Here is an 18,325-nt window from a genome sequence, read left to right as displayed (position 1 = left end):
TGGTTTGGAGAAGCTCTCTGAGATGAGTTCCTTTGAAAGAAGATAAAGCTCAAGGCTCTGCATGGGCCATGTCTGCAGACCTGACCCCGCACCAGGGGCTGTGGCCTTCCTCCTCCTTGCAGTGCCTGCCCCTAGGAGAGAGCCTGGACCAGGAGGTAGAGCTGGACAAGGCTCCTGGAGCAGTTTCTTTCCTGCCAAGGACATGGAAGAGACCACAGGGGCTGAGCAGAGCTGAGGCTCTCCCTCAGGTGACCCTGGTGACCACGTTCAGCATGGAGCAGTGCTCCTGGTGCTGCCTGTGCAAGTGCAGCTGGCTGCTGAGTGTGGCTGTCAGTTCTTGTGGCTGGAGGATGTGGGACACCTTCCCCTACCCAGCTCCACGAGGGGCTGCCCTGGCAGGATGGACCCGTCCTGTTCCTTCTTGGCGCTGCCAGATGGAAAACCAGAATCAGGGCGCAGAAACTGCTCCTTGTGCTGCCCATGGTCACACAGCCAGGTCTCTCTGGGCTTCCTGTCACTCTGAAAATCCCTGAGCAGGCCTGAGGTGGACATGGGATTCATCCTGTCTTGACATGGTTAGACGATGTAGCCTAGACCTGTGCCAGGGAAGGTTGAAGTTGGACAACAGGTAGAATTTCTTCAAGGAAAGGATTGCCAAGCATTGGAATGGGCTGCCGGGGAGCTGGTGGAGTCCCCATCCCTGGAGGTGTTGAAGAAATGATTGGACATATCGTTTAGTGCTCTGTTTGACCAGGTGTGATCGGCCAAAGGCTGGACTTGGTGATCTGGGAGGTATTTCCCGAACTCAATGGCTCTGAGACTCCCCGTGCGCGGAGCTCGGCAGGGCCGCAGGGGGGGGATCCGCCGCGGTCCCGCCGGGCTCTGTCCCCACTAGGCTCTGTCCCCACTAGGCTCTGTCCCTCCCTGGGCTCTGTCCCTCCCTGGGCTCTGTCCCTCCCTGGGCTCTGTCCCCTCCCCGGGCTCTGTCCCTCCCTGGGCTCTGTCCCCTCCCCGGGCTCTGTCCCTCCCTGGGCTCTGTCCCCTCCCCGGGCTCTGCCCCTTCCCCGGGCTCTGCCCCCGCGGGGCCCCGGGCAGGGGCGGGCGCAGGCAGGGCCGGCCCGGCCCCGTAACCGGAGCATAAGAGCCGCAGGCGGCGGGGCCGGTCCGGCGCCAGCCGCGTTCGCCGGGAGCGGAGGGACCGTGCGCTGCCACCATGTGCGGTGAGTGACGGAGCGCGGGCTGAGCCCGGCCAGCGAGGGACAAGGGCGGCTTTGTCCCGGAGCCCAGCGGTGTCGCTCCGGTCCGGCCCCTCCGCATCCTTCTGGGGGGTGGGAAGGACAGGGAGCGCCCGGCAGGTGAAGGTGAAGCCCCTCGGCTCAGCCCTTCTCCCGAGGAGCCGCGATCGCCGTTCCGTTCCTCCCTGCCCGAGCCCCCGTGCCTGGCGGCGTGTCCCCGCTCTTGGAATGGAAATGGTCCCGTTCCCAGCTCCCGGCTGTCCCGGGGGTGCCCGGGGTGCCCGGTTAACCTCTGCTCCTGGTCCCGCTGCCTCTGATGCACGGGATGCGCTGGGCTCTGTCTTTCCTAATCCGGGACTAGGGATTGATTAATCGTGACTCACTTCCGAGCTGCAGAGATAAGGGAGAGTTTGTGGTTTTCAAACAAAGGCAGGGAAGGAGCTTAATTCCTAGCTGTTGTGAGTTTATTCACCTCATTTCTTCTAATAAAGATGAGATGGAAAAGATAATTCCTATAGCGTGTACACAATTGCTTCGATATGCTTCTGATCAGATGGAAATCAAAGTGTGTGTTCGGAAGCTGCTAACGCGATTTTATTTGGTTATGGAGGAAAGTTTAGTGAAACTTTGCCAATCTGTCCCTGACATCTCCTCTCAGGTCTGATGAAAGTAGAAAAATTTGCACTTGTACTTCTTAGTCGTCATCAACAAAACCTCTTTTGTGGGACGCAGACTGAAAGTGAGTTGAGTTACTGCTCCCAAAATTGTACTTTCTAAATGAGCAATCTTTTCCTTGCCTCCTCATCCTTTTAAATTGTAACCTCAGAAGGAGCAAGGAGCTCTGGAATCCTCTTTCACTTGAATGGAAACACGAGGTGATACTGTTTCAGCTGCTATTGTGTGAGCTCCTACGTGACAGATCACTATCAGTGAGACAAACTCGGTGCCTTCTAAACAAAACCCCTCCAGGTGAGAGACCTGGCCCAGTGCCTGAGCCACCCTGGGGTATCCACAGCAAGCCCTGAGACACGTAATGGCAATATCAAAAACTCTGCATGTCTGGCTGTGTATTGATTGGGAAGTGAGGGTGTTAACAGTGTTCAAGGAGTTCAGTAGAACATCCAGCTTGGGGTGGAGCAAGTGACTCAGTGTGAAATGGCAAAGAGCAGCAGTTCATCAAGGGTAAGTGAGAGCAGAGCAAGGTTTTTTCCCATCAGCATTTAGAAACCTTTTATATTACATTCGGTTTTTGTATATGAAAGCTATCCCTCAGCCTGCTATGCTGATCTCTGTAGGGAATGCAGGAGTTCTAGAGACTGCAACCAGCAGTTTTGAAATTACTTTTTTGTTGTTGTTTTTGTTTTTCATATCTTTCCAGGTTTAAGTGCTGATAATGGACCCTATTATGTTTTCTTTGGCTTCAGGTAGCACATGAAGATTTACAGCCCTTGGTTTATGTTTTGAAAATACACAGGTCATAAATTCTGCTACAAACATGCTCGTAAGGGAGCAAAGTTGAGATGTTATCATTCTCAGATGTAAGACAGCATAGCCAAAGTATTCAAGGTTCAAAAAAACTCAAGATGCACTTAAACTGATGGCCTCTTTTAAATCAAAGTTAGTTTCATCAGGATATGAAGTTCAGACTTTTTCAAAGCTAAGTTTCGGGAATCAACAATGTGCTTAGGGGTATCCTTTTATTTTTCAAAAAGTAAATAATTTTGTTCAAACTTCAAGTATAGGCTGCCCCCTTGTTGATTTTGGTGAAGTCTTGCAATTGCAAGAGTTCTTATGGAATTTTCCCACAAAAAATACTCCATTTACTCTTCCTTCTTCTGATGCTCTGCTTGTAATCCTGAAAAGGGAAGCTCTAAAGTCTTGATATACATGTAAAGGGAGAGCCTTGCTTTCAGTGTCAGCACGTGATTGAAACTGGTTTTAATTATGTTTCAGCAACCTTCTCTCTCTGTTTTTAGTATTTGCTTCTAAAGATAAGCCATACACTATTGACCTAGTTCATCCTTCTGAGCAAATTGTGATTATGGAAAGTTATAAACTAGATTTAGCATCCAGATCAAGAGGACAATGTCCTAGTAAAACACTTCTTGGGTGCTTTTCCTGGATTTTATGTTTTTGAGTCTTCTTAAGGAAGCAAGATCTGGAAATGGCATCTAATACCTTGGGGAGGCCATCATAAAGGAACTTGTTTGCATCACAAAACTCTTATCATAAGATGATTCAACTGAGATTCAGTCATACTGGTGTGCTTCCAGAAAGAATTAAGATACAAGGAGTCTTTATCACAAATTGTTTCTACATGAGTTGAGTAATGTGCTTTAAATCTGGCCAAAATGATGACTGAAGAGGGAAAAAATACGTGAGTGGATAAATCATGAAACAGAAACGTACTAGAGAAAGTGTTACTCTCAGTGCTTAGAGTAAGATTTATTTCCCTTAACTGGAAGAGTTTATAACATGTTCTTTGAAGTCAGGCTGCAGCTATTGTTTTTATTTTAAATGGCCTCTGGTGACTTCTGCATCTTCTAGTGCACGTGTGTGGAAGTGCAGCTCCAATTCCCTGGAAACAAGGATCTTTTTAACAACTGCAGCACACTGGTAGCATTGTAGGGATGGTCCCAGAGGAAGGTTCTTCCTGGAGCTCTGTGTAGTGAAAGATGCCACATGGAACATACAAGGATGTTGAGGCTTAAATTCATTGTGAAATCTGGCCTAGAAAGTAGAGCTGGATCTGAAATGAGGTGTGGCAATGTTTTGGAATGATGTTGAGAAATTCGTATTGAAGAATGCTGCTTTTGAGGTTCGTGGTTAGTGCCAGAGAACGGTAAATATCTGTCTGGAAAAATGATCAACAGGCTCTCAGTCTGAAGTGACTGCTTATAACCAGAGGCATTATTTTTCAAAGCATCCATGAAGAACAGTATTAAGCAGTTCAAATTCCCAAATACCTCCTTAAATGCAACTATTGCCTTAATGTCTCCGTTAATGTTGGATGCACTAGAAATAATTAGGCTGAGCTCCTCATAAATCTCGCTTCTGAAGCAGAAAAGTATTATCCACCCTTTAATCTTTCAAAAATAAATTCAGAGGCACATGTAATGTTCTCTTTGTCTCACTGTCAAATCAACAGTATTAATGTCTTATAAACCAGTGGAGTAACCAAATTCACAGTAATATTTGTAAGGGAGATTTATTGGTTTATCATTAAAACAGCTTCTTCACTGTGGCCATTTACAGTTCAAAAGCCTTAATTGAGGGGGAAGAGGGTGTTAAATTTCAAACAAAGGCTTTCTCTATCTAAAACCCTTGTCTGAACTGCTTATCTGTAGAGCTCTTAAAGTATGGGGTTTTTTCTAACTGTAGTCTCCAGTCCTGACTAGTTGCTTGTAGAAACTGTTGAAACAACGAAATTAGTTAGTTTTGTTTTATTGGGGTACAGATTTGCAGAGTTAATAAAAGGGTCTAATGTGTCTATATAAATACCAAAGTGGCAGGAAGAGCAGTAGGCAGAGAAAAGAAATGGCTGTGTTTTCCTTTGCAGGTGACTCTTTTATTACACCTTTTCTAAAGATAAAACAACATTCCCAACACCCTTCTAATAAAAAAAAATGCCTGTGTACTTTAAAAAAAAATTAGGGTGGGGGAACCAAGCCCCAAACTAAAAAAATAGCCTCTTCTTGGTGGATGACTGGTCTGTTCAAGAGGAGAGGGATGAGGGAGTTGAGGGCTCTGGCTGCGATGCCCCGAGGAGCTGGCGGGGCACGCCCGGGCTCCTGGCTCGGGGATGGTGCTGAGGCAGCGCAGGGGGAGCGCTCGTGTTGCGGGTGACCCTGTTTTGTACCTTCTGTTTCTTCCCTTTGTTGTCCTACCCTATTGACTTCTGCCCTTTCCCCGTGTTTGCCTCTCCATTCTCTTTCTGCTGAAGTGGCTGTTGCATACAGGATTAAGCTGGAGCCTTTCAGAAATAGATGTTGTGCCTCGTACCTACCCATGGGTATTTAAGGCCATGACTTGGATTACAAAAGTCTCCTTGTGTTAGTACTGGTGAATATATTCCCTCTTTGAATGCCTGGATATGAAATAGATCACAATGTTCCCATTTTCAGCTGTGGTTTTCGTGAAAAGTAGTTTTTTTTTTTACCTCTCCTAACTGTTTAACTCTTGGTGGGTAACATGAGGAGAGTGAAACTTGCCAGTGAAGTTTGTGTTATGTGTTGAAATTCTGAGTACTTTATTGTACTTGAATTCTTTCCATTTCAAAATGCATTAGAAGGAATTGTACTAAATGGGAGGTTGGTGCCCCTAGGACTTCTCCCTGACACTAGTTTTAAAGAGTTTTAAATTGAGTCTGAAGTGATGCAAATTTTTAAAGTAACCTCTTTACTTCTTTTCCCCCCTCCTTCCCCCTTTCTCTTTAACAGGAATTTTCGCTTATCTAAACTACAGAGTGCCTCGCACTAGGAAGGAAATATATGAAACCCTGATAAAAGGATTACAGAGACTGGAATACAGAGGCTATGACTCTGCAGGTATGTTAACCAACTCAACAAATTAATTTTAGCAACCAAGAGCTCATTCCATTTTGGGGTTTTTGGGTACCTTCAGTGTCTGGCCTCTTGGATTTTTCTTTCTTTATTCTACAGATTAACAGATCAGAACTAATTAGCTCGGTTCTTGGAGTGCTACAGCTTTCCTCAGGACTTAGAATTGGGTGTTTAGCTCTGTAATTAGATGGTTGAGGTTAGTACACGTAAGCCAAACAAACAGGGTGTGGAAAAAGATCTCTATACAGGGCCATGTAGTTTGTACCTCAGCTTTTTTTTTGTATGTGAATCACAGTGAAGGATGGGGAAGATGAAACTTGTCTTAAATTTGATTTGGCTCATTTCATCAGGCAAAATATTTCAGTCTGTTATCAAATACAATTTGAGATGGTTCATGTATGTTTTAATCTGTGCAGTGGATATAGACTTGATGTGGTTTCATTTGAACATGCACAGGTCTAGCAACAGACTTCAACTATATCCCTTTAAAGGGTAATTTAAAAATACTGATTTCAGTGGTGTGTGCCTGTGTGTATTTTCTCAGCCTTTTCCTCATTCTAGTGTATTTCATGCTTTAAATCCTGTGCTGTAGGAGTGGCAATTGATGGAAATAATAATGAAGATAAAGAAAGATTCATCAAACTGGTTAAGAAAAGAGGAAAAGTAAAGGCCCTGGAAGAAGAGTTGTACAGTAAGTGTTAAAAATGACCCCTTTACTTTGGCTTCCCAGTCAGATACTATCTGCATCTCAGCAGAAAGTCAGACCATAAAATTGCAGTTGTGATTTTGCATCAGCAATAACTGCATTGTGAAATCCAAGCAGCTAATTTTTTTGTGTCCCTCAAATATGCACTTAAAAAGCAAGCTGATCTTCAGATCTAGCACTGTGAAATTGTCAGTTTATTCTGCCTTCTTTTGGTTGCTCCTTTGTTCAAATCCTGGGCTCCGTTGGCTCTTTGCTCATGTGATTTCTGTGCTGCATGGCTGAAATGCTGAAACATGCACTCTGACAGAATTTATGACCATTTAAGCAGCTGGCTGTCATCACAATCTGCTTTATGCAGTGCTTCCATCTGTTAAAGCCTGAAGTTGTGTTTTAATACGTTTACATTATAATTTATAGTAATGGGGTCTGTTAGCCAGTCTGTTAGTGTTGGCTAAAAATGCTTGTGTCTTGGCAAACAAGGTTTTAATCACAGTAGCTTGAACTTTCTGAAGTGTAATGTCAAGAAAGCAAATGGTTAAAAAAAACCCCAAAAATCAGAAGATAGCTTTTATATTTTTGCCTGTAGAAATTGTCTTTGTGTTTTACTATTTGTGTGTGTGTGAGAGAGGCAATATTAATTATGCAGTAAACTGAATTTCTCCTGTATAGAACAAGATGACCTGGATTCAAAAACAGATTTTGAAACACATTTTGGAATTGCTCATACTCGCTGGGCAACCCACGGAGTACCAAGTGCAATAAACAGTCACCCTCAGAGATCAGATAAAAGGAATGGTACGTAATCTCTGCAGCACTTGAACCACACAAATCTGAAATGATTCAATCCACAGAACACAAATGTTCTTACTAGTGTTATGGTATCTATTTCTGATAGTAGGGCTAAGCTGTTGCCATTCTATTTAGCTCAGACATTTTTAAAATTAAATAGGCTCTTCTCAGGCTAAAGTAACACTAAAAATTCATGAGATCTGTTCTCTGAAAATTGCAAGCTAATCAAAGTACAACATTCTTGCTTTGAAAGGTAAGACTGAAAATATGAATGTGTCAATATTGCCTGGTCCCGAAAAGGGAGATTTCATATCATTCTTTACTTGAGATGGCTTGGTGCTCTACTAGTTGTAGTTTAGAAATCTCTCAATAATTTGGAACTGCCTTTGTATACTTTCAGAATTTGTAAGCTTCTGTTCACAGTTGTCCATGTTGTGACAAACTGTAGGTCTGAAAGCTACAGCAGGTGGTTTCAAGTGTGCCTCTAAGCTTTTTTTCCCCTCGTTATTTCTGAATTAAATATCTTAATTTTTTGTTGCCCATATATATATATTTTTTTTTTTTTCTCTTAGAATTTGTTGTCATCCATAATGGAATCATCACAAACTATAAGGACCTGAGAAAATTTCTGGTGAGTCTGTAGCAACTCAATTCTAAAACTAGAAAATTAATACTCCCCCAAACTACCATCAGGTTGTTCATGACTTCAGTGGAACATGAATTGAAGTTTCTTGATATCATCTATAAAAGAGTTGTGTGAAAGAGTCTGCCTAATAAAGATACTCAGGAGCTGGCGAAGTGCAATATGTTCCTGTAATCCTAAATGCAAAGTATTTATGAGCAGAGTAGCAGTTTGTGCTGAGATTCTCTGAGAGGGTGGAGTGGGCTCCCTCCTGTCTCTAGCTGCTTCACAGATGCCAAACAAGTCTTACTATGGGTCTTACCCCAGCATTTCCCAAAGAGTATCTATGACATAAGCCCTTGTATTTTATCTATAGTGATTTATATGCACTGGTCCAATGTAGTGCTCCAAGCTCTGACTGCAGTTTCTGGTGGGAGGCAGCTGCCTGAGGATGGACACAATTTTTACTCTTCTATATGGTATTTCAGGAGAGCAAAGGATATGAATTTGAATCCGAAACAGATACAGAAACAATCCCCAAATTGATCAAGTACATGTATGACAACAGAGAGAGTGAAGACACCAGTTTTTCAGCCTTGGTAGAGAGAGTTATTCAACAGTTGGTAAGTGGGAAATAACTTTTTTTCCCCCCTGTACAACAGGATAAGCTATTTGGGGGGTTCCTTAGCATTCTGCCTTATGCATTTAGATCCTGTGCAGGAGTTCTTAGAAGGTGCTGCAAATAACACTTCTAGGCTTCTAAATAATGCTTAATAGACCAAGAAATGAGATTAAAATTTTGGAGGCTTCAAAGGCTTTTCACTGTTAAATCTTTAAATTGCAGTAGCAGTGGGTTTTGTTTGTTGAGTTTTTTTGTCTTGTTTTGTTTTTAGCAAGAAGTTAACACAGCTTTTTAATGAAGCAGTTTAATTTAAAAAAGTAATAGGAGCCTCTGGGGGTTAAAATCTCTCATAAATGGCAGTGTGTTCCTAAAGGTTATTCTGATCGTGTTGAAACACTGCTGTGATTCAAGTTTGGCCAATGCCTTGGCTCTCCTATTTGGAAATAGATCTAACGAGCTGGACTGGTTTCCAAACTGTGAAGTGGGAATCTACTGTTACTCAGTATGTGAATGCTTAAAAACTTTGATAGATGCATTGCAAACTCGGAGAAAGCTGGCTTTGTTTCCTCCCCCAGTCTCCGGGCAGATGTTTTCCCTCCCCTTCCTGCAGTTTCTGAGTCTCCTCTTTAAAGCAGCTCTGTAGGATTCCTTGCAGCAGGGCTGGAATCCACACCAAGGCAGGGCCTGTGTGGGTCAGGAGGGAGCAGCCCCAGAGCTGAGGGGAAGGAAGGCTTCCCCTGAGCCCAGAACAGGGGCAGAGTGCTCTGAGTGGAGCCCTGGGAAAGGAGGGAATGTCACCATCTTTGTCCTGCCGGCAGGGTGGGGGGCCTTGGCTCCTGCTTTGGGAATCTTCCTCCAGGAGCTTGCCAGCTGTGTTAGTACAGTAGAGTTGTTTCTGGGGTTTTCTTCTGGTGTTATGGATTTTTTGTGTTTTGTTTTTGAAATACATTAATGAGAATTTGCTGCTTGAACTAGGAATAGTAACTCCAGGTTTTTAGTTGAAACTGCATGGTAATGTACTACAAGTACAATTCTGATTGAAGGTCTTACTGAAAGTAAATGTCTAATAATCTTCATGTTGATTATGAGTAGCATCTCTGACATTTTCAGAACCTTTGCATTCAAGTTTATTTTTTTTATTTATAAAGAGAGGCTAAGTGCTCACTTCCTGATCTTAATGTCAACTTGTTCTGCTCCATGGCCAATTCCTTTAAAGGTGCAGTCTGCCCTCCAGGAAGAGACTCCTGAGAGCAGCTCCTTCAGTGCCTCTTCAGAGAGGGGCCCCAGTTTAATGAGATGCAACTATTTGAGATAAGTTGTTTAGGATCTTTTTTTTTCTTCTTTGTATTCATGGTTTCCAGGAAGGTGCTTTTGCACTGGTTTTCAAGAGCATCCATTACCCAGGTGAAGCTGTTGCTACCAGGTTAGTAAAAGTCCATTTTATACATAATGCATGCTTTTTATTAGGTTAAAAAAAGCCAGCCTCTTAAAGATACTAAAATATTGATGTTTAAAGTGCTTAATTAATCAAAATCAGTGAGTCAATAAAGAATCTTAGTGTATCTTGTGTTTCTAAATTTGTATTAAGAGCATGCTAACATTTTTCCTCTATCTAAAAGGGGAGAGGGAAGGGTTATTTTTCAGTTTTAGTTCCCATTGAGTAAAGACTGAGATAAGTATATTTATGTGGGCTGAAAGACCATCACGGTAACAGGTTATACAAATAGAGTTCCATAGCTGTCATAGCATCATTGTGTCTTTCTGTGTTAAGTTCTACTTTTATTTATGACTTGAAAAACAACTTTCAGGAAATGTAAAGACATTAAAATAGCAAGTGACATAGCAAGTGATTAAAATAGCAAGTGATGGGAATAAAGGCTGTTTTATATTACAACCCAAAAGCCCATTGCTTTGGTGGTCTAAAATAAGACTACATTAAAATTTTGAAAAAGCCAGCTGTACCATCACTGCAACTGGAGAACATCTTCTGAAATGAACTATTCTATATGTGGTTCAGGTTTGGGTTTTAGGGATGAGGGATTTAAGAGAAGCTAATCTTGTAATCTGAGTGTGACTTGTTCTTTTATTCCTGTGATATTTTTTTAATAAGGTCTTCAGTGACATGTAACCCATATAATTAAAAAATTATCTTAATATTCTACAGTTTGAGAGGTGCAGTAGGGATGGTTGATGTTTGAATGGCTAAAGAGTGGAACAGTACTCCAATTCTAAAAAGCACAGGAGCTTACTGTTGTCTCCCTTGAGAGGCAGAGTAAGCTTTGGTTCAAATTGGTCCCTGTACTAAGATGTTTTCTGATTACTGCAAAGAAAACAGCTGGTTTATGTTCACATTTATTCACATATATTCACATTTTCCTCTACCTGGATGCAGTTTACAGCTAAAGAATCACCAAAGCACATGGTAATTACTTATAATATTTGGTGAATCTTACAGAAGTTTATAGACCTCCTGCCATGTAATGGCCTTAGGATCATGGCTGAAGGAGGCTCTTCCTGTTTAGAAAGCTAGATGGGATATTGTCTTTTCAGCTTCACTGATGTCTGGTAACCTCTTTGTATGCACATTTTTCTTTATAAACTTGAGTGTTTTCCTTTCCCTAGGAGAGGGAGTCCTTTGCTCATTGGGGTTAGGAGCAAGTACAAGCTCTCAACTGAACAGATTCCAGTTTTGTATAGAACGTGTAAGTTGATAAATCAAATACATTGTTTTTAAGAATTTAAACTGCTGTTACTTTATTATTAGAAATTTGGTTAATTGGTTTTTGTACCATAAAGCTACCAGCTGATGCCCAAAATAGCTTTTTTGCTGGGGATATTTTTATACTACTGAATGTGTAGTTCATGTGAAAATCCCATGCCCCAACCTATTTCTGTAACTGTGATACCCTAAACCTGTATAGTCTGTAATCTTAACTGAACAGAACTGGGTTTTCATTTAGAATGTCTAATTTCTTTAATAGGCAACATTGAGAATGTGAAGAACATCTGCAACTCCCAAATGAAAAGACTGGATAGCTCAACCTGCCTTCATGCTGTTGGAGATAAGGCAGTAGAATTCTTCTTTGCTTCCGATGCAAGGTAGTAAAAGTACTTCAGCTTTGCTGAAAATACTGGGTTTTTTTGGTTTAAAAGTGAGATAGTTCTGGAACTTTAAGCTGCCTTGCCCTTGTACAATGGCTTTCTGAAAGAAGAGTTTTCAATCCAGCTAACATCAGAAAGCCCCCAGGCTCAGGTGCTTGAAAAATGTTTGCAGTTCAAATGCTGCTGACAAACCTTCACAACTGCAATATCTGCCAGTTGCTGGCCTCAATGTGAAATACATCCAGTGTAGGAAAGTGATTTGAGTACAAATGGACACTCATCAGCTGAGCATTTGGGCAGACTATAGGTTAGTTGGGGTTGGGATGTTTTCAATTCAGATATTGGAGGAGGAAAACAGTGGTGTGGTTCCAAGCTGGGCAGGAACCTGGACATCAGGTACACATTTATCTTGGAAACAAGAGCGTGACCGTAGCAGGATCCATCAAAGGCACTGGGAGGCATCTTCAGACCAGCAGGAATGGATGCAGTGGTTGCTGAGCCTCCTGCTGTGGGTTGCTGTGAGAGTGCAGGAGGAGCAGCAGATGGAGCCATTGCCTTTAGGATGGCTCTGTCTGCAGTTCTGTCCTAAAGGAAGAGAGAAGCAGGGCTGGAAGTGCTCTTGTGGCATATTTAATTGCTTTGCTATTATCAACTCTGACGTGTCAGGTTTGTCTTGCTTCTCTTTTTCTCTCTGTAGTGCTATCATTGAGCACACCAACAGAGTGATTTTCTTAGAAGATGATGACATTGCAGCTGTAACTGACGGGAAGCTCTCGATTCACCGCCTGGAGCGCTCAGCTAGTGATGATCCTTCCCGGGCCATCCAGACCTTGCAGATGGAATTGCAGCAAATCATGAAGGGTGGGTTGAAACATCTGTAAATGAGTATCATCAAAGATGGATAGTTACTGTTTGTGTAGTAGATGAGGCAGCAAACTGCTAATGTGTGACAATTACATTTTATTCAAACTGTTTGTACTAGGAGCTGACAATTTCAAGTTTTAAGGCCAAGAGAGAATGGGCAGCCTGGGACCCTATCCATTTTAGCCTTGGAAAAGTCATAGATATTTCTATTCATTTTAGTATCTAGTGAAAATGAAACTAATATTAACATGTTGTAGTTGTTGGCAAAGTTTGACTGTAAATTAAGAATTGAAGGGGAGCATGGATGACATGGTCAATAAGTAAACAATATTGGGAAATGGAACCAATTGTATAGAGTGACCTATCCATCCTTCCTTTCTTCTTACTTATTCTAAGCTTTTATTAAGGCTAACACAGTCAAGTTAGTCTTAAAAGTTCTCTTTGTAACTGGAATAGACTTAAAATAACAAACCTAAGCATTGCCATGTCATGTTTTTATAAACAGGTAACTTCAGTGCCTTCATGCAAAAGGAAATTTTTGAACAACCAGAATCAGTTGTCAACACAATGAGAGGCAGGGTGAATTTTGAGAGCAGCACAGGTAATGGAGAACAGTCCTTCAAACTGCACTAAGTTTGAAATTTGTAAATGTGCTATCTAGAAAATGAAAACCACCATTGTGTATTTATTTGTTTGCAGTTCTTCTGGGGGGGCTGAAGGATCATTTGAAAGAGATCAGAAGATGCCGAAGACTGATCATTATTGGCTGTGGGACCAGTTACCATGCTGCAGTGGCTGTATGTTCCCAGCCTTGGCTGAAATGCATTTGTAACTTACTTGCTGGGCTTTCAGACAACAGATTTTCATCTGTTTTTTCTTCTGTCTCAGACTTTGTCTTTCATTGAGGGGCCTCACCCTTTTATTTAGCTTTCCTTAGTGCCACATTCTTTATTAATGCTCCAATGCCATTAATCACCATGCTAGAAGCTAACTATTTTCCACCTTGTCTTTTAAAGCTCTGGTGAGCTGTAATTACCAGTTTTTCTATTAAGAATTCATTTAGATTTTCTCTGATTTGTAATGTGTCCAAATGTTTGTGGGTGGCAATATTAACAAATGCTATGTTCTGCTTGAATACAGACTCGACAAGTCCTGGAAGAATTAACTGAATTACCAGTGATGGTGGAACTTGCCAGTGACTTCCTGGATAGGAACACACCTGTATTCAGGGATGATGTGTGCTTTTTTATAAGCCAGTCAGGTGAGCTGCATTTGCTGTTGAGTGAGTGCTCTAAGATTGCTTTCCATTGCACTTTGCATCATCTAAGTGTGGGTACAGTTATTTAGAACACAGTCTACATTTGTGCAGACTTTGATGTTTTCAAGGAATCATTATTATCTCTACCAATCTGAAGTGAAGGTGTGAATGTTTTCCAGGTGAAACTGCAGATACACTCATGGCCTTGAGGTACTGTAAAGAACGCCGTGCTCTGACAGTTGGCATCACAAACACAGTTGGAAGTTCAATATCCAGGGAGACTGACTGTGGTGTGCACATCAATGCAGGGCCTGAGATTGGTGTGGCAAGCACAAAGGTAATTCCTGTTCAGGGCTTGACTTTCACCCTTCAGCCCTGCGGAATACAACTAAAATTTCAATTGCAGCACTTCAAACTGAAATCATATTCACTCTCTGTAGAATTAGCTGCTAAATGTTTTGTTTTGTCTGCAGGCCTATACCAGCCAATTCGTGTCTCTTGTAATGTTTGGCCTAATGATGTCTGAAGACAGAATTTCCTTGCAGAAAAGGAGACAGGAAATCATAAGCGGACTAAAATCATTGCCAGGTATATTGATATTTTGAGTTTGAGGAGGCGTAGGGGATGTTGGCAGTGTAAAATACTACTCAGGGATATTTCTTTCTCATTTATGTTTCACTCTCCCCCTCATCCTGAAAGGCAGACAACATGAGAAAAATGGACTGTTCACTTCTGCACTGTTTGCCAATTTTACAAGTGCTCTTCCAAGAAACTTGGCAGGAAGATTGGAATTTTCATGGGTTGGGTTTTCTAATTACAATAAAGTAGTTTTGTATGAGAAATATTACTCAATCTCCTAAACTCATGGTTTGAAATTTTTAAAATCTCCCACTTTAAGTCAGGATAGATAAAATGAAACTAATTCAAAATGATTTTAAATGGATATTTCATGACTTCCTTTAGAGATTTGAATGGTATGTATGAGCCCTGCTTAAACAATAGTAATTTTAAATTTATTACTGTAAGGCTGGAAGAAAATATCCTTAAACTGCAGTCCAAATTGCCAAATTAATGGTTGAATTGCATTAAGTGCATTTGTTCTATTAGATAATTAGAACATTCTAGTACAAATGAGCTATTTTTTCCAGTTGAAAAAAATGGATTGTTTTTTCTGTGTCTCAATAGAAATGATTAAAGAAGTCTTGTCCTTGGATGAGAAGATACATGATTTGGCTCTTGAACTGTACAAACAGAGATCGTTGCTGGTTATGGGCCGTGGGTATAATTACGCCACATGTCTGGAAGGAGCTTTGGTAGGAACTTCTCAATATTCTTTGATATTATTTAAAATTATATTTTATAGCTTCTGCAATGTAGTTTATTTCTAATATTTCATCACAATTTAATTCTACTGCAAAAAACCTATTTATAGCTAGAAGCATTTAAACACATAAATAAGGTGGACCTGGATGTGATACCACTTTCTTGTTTCTTTCACATCATAAACATAGTGTTTAATTAGTCTATTTAAAAATAAGAAGCTAACAATTTAAGTTGCTGATCCATTTGAAAACAACATAAGAAACACGTGATGTGCAGATATTGAGACGAGATGCTCATGCATGAAAGTCATTAATTATGTTATAAGCATCCTGGTAAAATGGACACATGCTCATTGCTCAGAGGAGTTTGGTGTGTTAAAGGCAAACTGCAGTAGCCAAGGTTGTGCTGGGTCTTTAGTTCCTAAAATTCTTCTGGTTACTCTATGTGCATGGGTGAGCTCTGCTGCTGCCCACAGCCTGCTAGAAATCCCAGCAGCCATCTGTGTGTTTTCACTAATACTTGATACTGGGTACATGTATTTAAGTGGCAGAGGCACAGCCTTGGTGTTTTGATTCTTGTGGCTGTTGTTTCTCAGCTGATTTAGTAATAACTTGAGGCAATTCCTTTTTTTTTAGAAAATAAAAGAAATCACCTATATGCACTCAGAAGGTATCCTGGCTGGTGAGCTGAAACATGGTCCCTTGGCCCTAATTGATAAACAAATGCCTGTTATCATGGTGATCATGAAGGATCCGTGTTTCACCAAGTGCCAGAATGCCCTGCAACAGGTCACTGCTCGGCAGGTACAGTGCTCAACCAATTAACTTCTCCCGTGTCATAGGAAAAGAGATTGTGCACACTACACTGCTGCTGACTGTGCACCTAGAAAGGGATGTACTGCTGATTATTGTTAATGATTAAGTTATAAATAAGATGCTACATCTGTATTGCAGGTTGTTATTACAGGTTAATATCAGCAGTGAAAACTGCTTTCATATGGCCTGGTTGTTTTGGGGTCTTTCTGTTTTGGAGCAAATAGAATAATGTTAAAACTCTACAGGGTGAAAACATTCAAATCTTACAATATAATGAAAGTCAAGAGCCATTATGCAAGACTGGCATTGCCTTTGTTAGCTACTTGAGTGTGTTCAAACACATACAGACATGCTGTGAATAATATTTCAAAGCAGTTCTAGGCTATCTCTTCACTTAACAATGCAAAAATTTATTTTCAGGGTCGTCCAATCATTCTGTGTTCTAAAGAAGACACTGAAAGCTCAAAATTTGCCTACAAAACCATTGAGCTGCCTCATACAGTTGACTGCCTTCAAGGAGTGTTGAGTGTCATTCCTCTTCAGTTACTTTCATTTCACCTGGCTGTTCTCAGAGGATATGATGTAAGTATTTTCTATATTTAACACTCCTCTTAATGCAGTTTTGAACTTCCTCCTACTAGTGTAAAGTGAGAGACCCAGTTATATGGCATATCTAAGACTCACTAGCTATGAAGATAGCTAGTGAATCTCATAGTGAGTGTGGTTATAGAGGTGACATTTCAGTGCCAATTCTTCAGTATTGTATTTTTTAATTAGTATCCTTCTAAAAAAATTATAAAGCTCTTTAGCTGTTTGGTTAGTTAAGAGTGCAAATGGGACTTCTTCAGAGAACCTAATCTTGAAATATGATATTGTACTTTAACTTAAAATAGGTCCCTGTTTGTACACCTTGGTTTGTTGATGTGTCAGTTTGACAATGATGACTGCTTTGGAAAGGTATCCTGTGCAAAACAAATATGTATTTGTTAGGAGGGTTTTGGAAGCACAGATGAAATCAGCTGCAAGTCATAACCTGTTGTGGGTGTTAATGTGTCTAGAATCAAGCAGAACTCATTAGGAAGTCAGAAAAAGCACACTAAATGAACTGTCAAATGCACAATGTCAGTATTACTCTGTCATACTGAAAGCCTGTCTCTTCATTCTAGGTGGACTTCCCAAGAAATTTGGCCAAATCTGTTACTGTAGAGTAACAGGCAAGAACAGCTGATGTCTTTGTCACCACACCTTGTAGAATGTGTTGTTCTGAATTGATAGGTATATGTTTTTTCTAAAAAGAATGATAGTGCTAACTGGAAAGTGTCAGAAGGATTTATCTTGCAGCTTTAAAAGCTTTTGATGTGCCTTGTACCCAAGTGCTTTTGCTCACAGCAAATACTCCTCTAAGTCCTGAAATTACCAAAGAAGATAAAAATTGTTTACACATGGTATACTGAATGAACTTTTTTACTGTGCAATATATATATATATATATATATACAGCTCTCTCCAGAGTAACTGTGAACATTTTTTTTTAGCCTACACTACATAACTAGTTTCAAAGATATAGTATTTATAAGTACAATTTGTATAGCTTTTTTTAAGTTATTTTTTTAGTACATTGCTTATCTGTAACATTGGTAATGCTCAGAATGTAAATACTGAGCATGTTGATACTTCTGTACAGTTGTTAGGGATTTTTCCCCTTCAGCCTCAAACTGGAAATTTGTTGTCCCCTCTTCTTTCCCAGCCTCCCCCCGTTGCATCTGTGTTTAATATTTAAACAGTCATTTGCAAAGTTCTTCCCTGGCTGTAAATTCCCAGCTATGTTTTCAATTTCTGCTTCTTTTAACTGTTTTGAAAAGCCAGAAGGACATTTGTTTTGTATGCCACCCCAGCTCTTATTTGCATAACATGTATAGTGCAACAGAATAAGGGAACTGGATGTTTTTCAAGTGATATTTTTCTTTGAAGAGGGTACAATGAAATGACAATGCAATTAAAAGATTATATAATTCTTCTTATTTTGTGGTTTGGTTTTTTTGTGTGTGTATGTTTGTTTGGGTTTTTGTTTAATTTTTGGGTTTTTTTGTTTTTTGTTTTAACCTGATGACTTCTATCTCGTGTCTGAAGAAAGTCCCGTTTTAGTACCATATATATTTGCAAAAGCACACTTGGATAGTTGTGAACCAACTTGCAGTAGGGGAGAACCTATAAACCTGCAAAAAAAAAAAAGGTAGATACACACAAGAAGCTCTTTGCTCATTTGTTTGGTTTTTATTTCCAAATGGCCAGAAAGCATAGGATTTAATTTTTCTACATTTTATTAACTAAATACTTCACTAGTGAAGTTTCTAATATTCCTCTGCAGGCTTGGCTCTAAATGGAGGTGTTTGATTGTTTACTTAGGTTAAGAGTTTGAAAAGTGTT

General features: G+C 40.7%; 1 protein-coding gene across 1 annotated transcript; it reads left to right on the top strand.

The window, feature by feature from the left end:
* Nucleotides 1-1,176: 1,176 nt before the first annotated feature.
* Nucleotides 1,177-18,088, top strand: GFPT2 (glutamine-fructose-6-phosphate transaminase 2). The gene is made up of 19 exons (XM_084216134.1): nucleotides 1,177-1,220; nucleotides 5,675-5,782; nucleotides 6,390-6,488; nucleotides 7,173-7,298; nucleotides 7,865-7,923; nucleotides 8,403-8,537; nucleotides 9,898-9,959; nucleotides 11,159-11,238; nucleotides 11,518-11,635; nucleotides 12,336-12,499; nucleotides 13,008-13,103; nucleotides 13,202-13,299; nucleotides 13,643-13,763; nucleotides 13,940-14,097; nucleotides 14,234-14,348; nucleotides 14,946-15,073; nucleotides 15,719-15,886; nucleotides 16,319-16,480; nucleotides 17,065-18,088. The coding sequence occupies exons 1-19, from the start codon at nucleotides 1,214-1,216 to the stop codon at nucleotides 17,107-17,109; spliced, it is 2,049 nt and encodes a 682-aa protein (XP_084072260.1). The 5' UTR covers nucleotides 1,177-1,213; the 3' UTR covers nucleotides 17,110-18,088.
* The last annotated feature ends 237 nt before the right edge of the window (nucleotides 18,089-18,325 follow it).

Source organism: Fringilla coelebs (assembly GCF_963513975.1).
Source record: "Fringilla coelebs genome assembly, chromosome: 15".
Taxonomy (NCBI): domain Eukaryota; kingdom Metazoa; phylum Chordata; class Aves; order Passeriformes; family Fringillidae; genus Fringilla; species Fringilla coelebs.
This window is presented reverse-complemented; position numbering and strand designations above follow the sequence as displayed.

Coding starts and splice junctions, on each gene's coding strand:
- GFPT2 (XM_084216134.1), top strand. Junction 9,960..11,158: donor GGTGAAGCTGTTGCTACCAG/GTTAGTAAAAGT, acceptor TCCTTTCCCTAG/GAGAGGGAGTCCTTTGCTCA. Junction 11,239..11,517: donor TCCAGTTTTGTATAGAACGT/GTAAGTTGATAA, acceptor TTTCTTTAATAG/GCAACATTGAGAATGTGAAG.